The 6,349-nt window shown below is 35.0% G+C and overlaps 1 protein-coding gene across 1 annotated transcript; it reads left to right on the forward strand.

Moving 5' to 3' along the window:
- Positions 1-2,957: 2,957 nt before the first annotated feature.
- Positions 2,958-6,333, forward strand: LOC145768709 (phosphopantothenoylcysteine decarboxylase-like). The gene is made up of 2 exons (XM_082580284.1): positions 2,958-3,117; positions 4,682-6,333. Exons 1-2 carry the CDS (start codon positions 2,959-2,961, stop codon positions 5,096-5,098), a joined length of 576 nt encoding a protein of 191 aa, XP_082436410.1. The 5' UTR covers position 2,958; the 3' UTR covers positions 5,099-6,333.
- Positions 6,334-6,349: the final 16 nt, after the last annotated feature.

Genomic DNA, 6,349 nt, shown 5'->3' on the forward strand with positions numbered 1-6,349 from the left:
TGATTTTCATATTTTGTTGCATCGAAGAAGTTAGATAAGAAGTTCAAAAATCCAAGCGTATGTGAAGTTTATTGTAGGCAGAATATGGCTCTACGCAGTGGCGTATCCTGGTGGGTTGAGCAAGGGATTGAAGGGAAGCAATAAAACTCATGGGGGTAAGAACGTTTCGAAGACACGCGTATTCTAGGGGTCCGAGGGCATGCCTCCTGGAAAATTTTTGCAAAAGTGCACTCAAATAATGAATTATAGTGCTTTCTGGAAACACTTTTAGGGTAGGCTAATACTTGTATGTACGGTATGATATTTTTTAGCAGATGTACAACGATTAACTTATTAAAGGTACAAACAAGCAAAAAACTGGGCAGGGCTTCTCAGCAGGAGGCAACCCTATGTACATTTTTCAAGAATTCTAATGATATAAAGAAAAAAACAGTTGCTCTTTCACTTGTTGTGTTCATTTGTTAGCATACATTGTTTACACTGCCAACCATTTGACAAACTTTTTCAACAAGCACGCAGGCACAGATATAAATTTGGGGTGAACAAAAGCTACAAAACTTGATAAAAAATGTGCTGGCATCATCTTATCGTAGGGACATTTTCATTTCAACATGAAGATCTTCACCACTACTTATTGTAAGTTATATCATATTTACGTTTACAACATACGCTGCGTATTTAATGGTATTTTGTTTTAGACTTAAAATGAAATGTCTAGAATAAATTTAGAATAATTTAGAATCAAACTGACATGCAATCTGGAAGGGAAGGCTACAACTAATCTGACAACCCTGGATGCAAGCCGCATCGCTTGCCGCGTAAACTTTCAAAAACCTTCGTAAACGTAAACTTTCAACTTTTGAAGAAAATCAGTTATGAAACTTCAAATTTAAATTGGAAACACGGATCAGTTTTTTTTTCTTCGGAAACCCTAAGCTGGAAGGTTATGCAAATTGCAAATGGCTTGCAGTTGCAGGGTTTTGGGGCTGACTTGTGAGGGAAGCTGTACGAATGTTTTTGGTTAATAGCCTAGCTGATAAGCTCAGCTCCCAGTTACCAGGCTATAGGCCTAGCGCAACTACCGCATTAGTTACTATAACAGTTAGCCCAGTGAGTTCAGCCTATAAGTTTTACTCTTATGTGAGTAGTTCATATACCGTAGCCACTGACATTAAAATTGCAGGCCTCGAAATTCACGGCGGACATGTCCGCGGGAAGTACCATCTAGATAAATACAAGTTTTTGTTTTCAACAGCTTTAAACCTTTCTCAAATTAGGACAGAATTCCTTATCTGGCAGCACTAGTGAGGCTATTATAACACTATATACTATAGTGTAAATATAGCCACAGCCTACATTTAAAATGACCAAAATGCTTAGAAAAACAGGTTTTTTTCATATTCGTGAATTTTATTAGTCGTCTGTAGCTCGGTTTCAGAGAACTATTGATCAGTGAACTTAACTTGAACAAAGCAGATGCGGATTTTATATGTTTTTCAACAAAAAAACAAGAATCCGGGGTTTAAAATTATTAGAATATAGAAGGCAGTTGAAGAGTTCAATTTTAAAGAGGATAGGGCTGTGAATTGGATTTTATCTAAGATGATACGTATTCTCTAAAATATGCACATGTAAAAATGGCAACTCCAACGTTGCCAAATTAGAGTAATTTGGAGTTTTTTAATTTGGCAGGCAACTTCTGGTTTGGCATGTTAGCATTTTTATGGCGTGTTTTTGAACTTCATATTTAGCACTTTCCATAGAAGTTAAAAAAAAACTGGTTTATCTATTAGCAGCATTTCTAAAAAAATTAAGTTTGAAATGGCAACTCTCTCCTCCCAATTCTTATCACATTTTGAGCTAAAGTTTTCTACATCTTTTACTACTCGCCAAGCTGAATTTCTTTGTATGCCCGTTAGGGTGGCTCTTATTTGGCAAAAAGTGAAAAAAATTTGAATTTTGTTTGGGACACCCTTTTAAAAGGTGAGGTTGTCAGAAAAAATAACTCTTGCAAAAAAATTTTGAGTTTGAAATTGATTTAGAGGTGGCCCTCCCCCCCCCCTAAAGTTTTGCGTCCTCCTCCTCCAAAAAACAAAAACAAAAAAATCAGTGATTGCGTATATCTTAAGTAGAAAAGCAGTTATTTAGAAAAAAACTGTTTTTGGTATTCTAGCACAAAACAGTGCTAAACAAGTATTGTGGTCCAAGCTATTCAATAAACAAAGTTCATAAACTAACCTGTAAAACTGGTAAAGCAATAAACGAAATAAGTATTCCTAAACTTTTATGCATTCATATTAGCTAAAATGCCTGTTTTTTGTCATATTCCTTGGAGAAACTCCTGACCGTGGAATCCGCTTTCAAGCTTCAGGTGTTATACATCGCACTTATTGGATGGCGAAGGCAATTTATGCAAAAAGCTGGGCATCAAACCATTGTCCTCACAAACATAAGGCAAAAGATGAAACCACGGAATCAAATGCGCCAACGAAAAATGTTGCATTCACATTGTATTAATACAAACTCTATGCGAAGTAACAAAAAGTTTGTGGGAAAAATGTTTTGCGACCGGGCCTGCGTCTGTGATTCAAAGCCTCTACATTCTAAAAGTATGCGAAACTTCCAGGATTAAGCTCTGCAAGAAGCTTTCCCGGATAAAGATTCAACCATATGAGGATAAAGATTCAACCATCACAACAAAAAATAATATATGCCAAACATAGAATAGGTCTAGAAAAAGGTAGAAGTGGCAAAATTCAGACGTTATAATGTGCATGGTACCAAAGCAATACAATCAGTTTAAAATATGGCATAGTCGCAACCCACAATGTTAGGTAGCTACGAGGGTGAATAACTGAATATCAATGCATTTTACTTTTATCAGCTGTATAATAAGTGTCAAAGTAGGTAAGTCTACTATTTATATAATTGTTTTATATATCCAGGCTATGTGAAAAAATGGTAAACATTTTAATAGGATGCACTGGCAGTGTTGCTTCCATAAAAGTACCAGTTTTAGTGGATCAAATAAAGTGCACCATCGAAAATTGTGATGTACGCATTGTAGCAACAGAGTGTGCAAACCACTTCTTCAACATGCCAGGTGGTAAAGCTCAGGTTATTTCTTGTTTTATCTTAAGTTATTACAATAGTATTATTTTGTAGCCGTGCTAATTGCAGACATATAGGCTACTCGATTACTTGCACTACATGAACTATTTAGGCATGTTTTAAACCTTTTAAGGTTTTCCCCTTTTCTAGTTCACGGACATGCTGGTATATCGACTATTGTGCCTAGTAGTAGCCTATGTTTTTTGTTCTGAGCGCATGAACGACGAAAAATAAAATGATGATATTATGTGAAGTTGCGCTGTTTACCATATAATGTGGTATATTTAGTTTTATGAAGAAAACATTTTTGGCAGTGTCTTAACATATGTCTGTAAACTTAGTGGCAAGTGACTTAAAGGTGATCTTTTGCTTTCATCTTTGTTGTGCAAACTATTTACCATTTATGTTTGTTGTGCTCATAATTTTTTTTTCTTTTTTGTTAACTAAAGCATATAAACTGAACTGTATTTAACTATTATAAATTTGCAGTGTTTTACTTGGTATCTAATGTAACAAACTACTGTACAGTTGTTTTGTAAATTACACTACCGGTATTTGAAAGTCTTATTAAATGCTGTTCTAATTTTCTTTTGAGGGCTAATTTAATGGTAACTGGTGATCTTGCTAAGCAAAACATAATGATTTATCATGTTTAGGTGTTATTGTAGCTTGCATTGAAAATTATCACACTTCTAACAACTGCCACTGATTGTATAAATTTTAGTATGAATATAGTAAGTGCTAAACCGTTGCTGAAAAATTGAGGGGTCTATGAGTTAAAAAGTATTATTGCCAATCATTAGTTAGGTAGTATTTTATCTAGCTAAACTATTACAGTACCGTACATAGATAAAATTTTCTTCTTGCTTTTTCTGCTGTACATTTTGCCTTGTGTAAGTAGCCTACTAATTTTAGGCTATACATCAATGGCATTAAACCAATACTGTATTACTAAATTTAGCATAAATGCCATGTGTGTTTGTGTTTTGAATGCCATTTGATTACGGTTTTAATCTTAATCTAAAACTTAAATTATAATGTAAAGCCTACATTCTCATTATTTAAAAGACAGCATATTATTGCTTTTTTAATAACAAAATAATTTTCTTATAAACATAGAAAAGTAGGCTACTTAATTGTTGCTCATAAATTTCAAGTTATTATGAATATGAATGACTCAGAAATATTCTCAGTGAAGTCATAAAGTATTATTCTATAATGTGTCCTGTGTTTAAGGTTAAAGCATTTAACAAAAAATAACATGGCTTTATCCTTATTCGTATTAGGGGGTCTGCTACTATTCGGTGAGTCTGATTCGGTGAGTTCCTAATTTCTAACCCCTAACCTTAACTCCTAACCCTAAAACGGCAATGATAATTAGGCTACGGTACCAGATAATTAAAAAAAAAAAAATTGAAAAAATCCCCCGTTAAGGGATCAGACTCACCGAATCGGACTCACCGAAACGGGCCATTCCGGTATTAGGCTACCTACATATTTATGGCTTTCACCATGGATGTTATCTCGTGCACTGCTTTGACCTCTTTGTTTAAGTTGTACCTATATTTAGATCTATCAGGATGAAGATGAATGGTCAAGGTGGTCGGAGATAGGTGATCCTATCTTGCACATCGATTTGCGAAATTGGTCCGATATATTTTTGATTGCACCATTGGATGCAAACACTCTTGGGAAAATTGCACATGGGTTATGCGACAATCTCCTTACGTGTATTGTGAGAGCATGGGATGCTAATACTAAGCCATTAACTTTCTGTCCTGCAATGAACACAGTGATGTGGAAACATCCCGTGACTAGTATAAACATTAACATTCTTAAACAATGGGGTTACATTGAAATTCCTCCCATCTCAAAAATGTTGGCATGTGGAGAAGAAGGGTTAGGTGGAATGGCTGAAACCGCTACTATTGTTAACCGTCTTCATAATTTAGTGAGAACTTTGGAAAGTTCGAAAGCCAAACCATGATTAAAATTGATAAAAAGCTACAGATACACAAGCATGACAATTCATGGTTGCAATTTTGTTCTTGGGCAAAGGAGATTTGTACCTCATATGTTTTGAATAATGATCATGAGAGTTCTACAATTTGTTGTCTTAAATAAATTTTGTTTCTCTCTTTTAAACTGCTTTCTAATCATAGAAGTCAGAGTGCATGGCATTTAAAAGTTCTTTGTGACTGTATATTTATTGTGTAAACAAAACTGACTGGTTAAATGTGTTTCGTTGAATTTCTGCAACAAAAATTTTTGTAAAAAAAGAACTGAGCAATGAGTTAACCTTAATCCACTAATAGCCGCTGAATGAAGAGCAGTCCAGAAACCCCGAGAGCCGAATGCTTGATTTTGAGTCGAGCGCGTAACCATTGAGCTAACGGGGCTTTCAAAAAAAGGTCGATGGAATCAGACACAGCTTTGCATGGGTTGAGTGAGACTCTGAGACTGAATTTGGACAGATGCGCGTTGAGTTCCAATTGTCACATGTAAGTTGACAAACATCATAATGAAATCAATACACACGCACATTTGTTTTTGTCGCACGGAATATTTACAGTCAGCAGACTAAGGTTTCAACAAATCTTTTAGTGATTAGTACAGGCTATCAGGCAGGGTTGTCAATATTTTTTACCTGAAATCTTGATTTTTTTTTACAATTTTTGACCTAACGATGAATTTTACCTGAATAGATCAAGATACTGTACTTCTCATCATATTCATGTAAAATTTACTTTTTAAGGCCCAGATCTGACAAAAATAGACGCCAAACTCGAGTTTGACCTTTGTTTGGGATCATCAGTGGTGCATCTCCATGTTGTTTCGAGCGGGAATCGAACTTAGTGTTCCAACTTGATCGAAATTGTGGATTTAAATCAGAATTTCGATTCCAGCTCAAGATAACATGGATATGCATCACTGATAATCCCAAACAAGGTGAAAGTCAGGTATGGCGTCTTCCATTTTCTTTCGATCAGGGCCTTAAATGACGTTTGGCTACCAATATTGTTCACAAAATGGCACACAAAATGTTTAAGTTTTCCTGTGCATAGGCTGCTATTTTTTTCATTTGCACTGTATGGTCAATGTTTTAACTCTTGATTAAGCTGAATTATTAACTACGGTACTAAACAATTAAAAATGAATTATGATATTGTGTTATGTGTTTTTTCTCAAAACTTAACTTTTCCATGTTGGAAAACCGACTTATTGCATGACAAAAAAA

This window comes from Aplidium turbinatum, chromosome 4 (assembly GCF_918807975.1).
Source record: "Aplidium turbinatum chromosome 4, kaAplTurb1.1, whole genome shotgun sequence".
Classification (NCBI taxonomy): domain Eukaryota; kingdom Metazoa; phylum Chordata; class Ascidiacea; order Aplousobranchia; family Polyclinidae; genus Aplidium; species Aplidium turbinatum.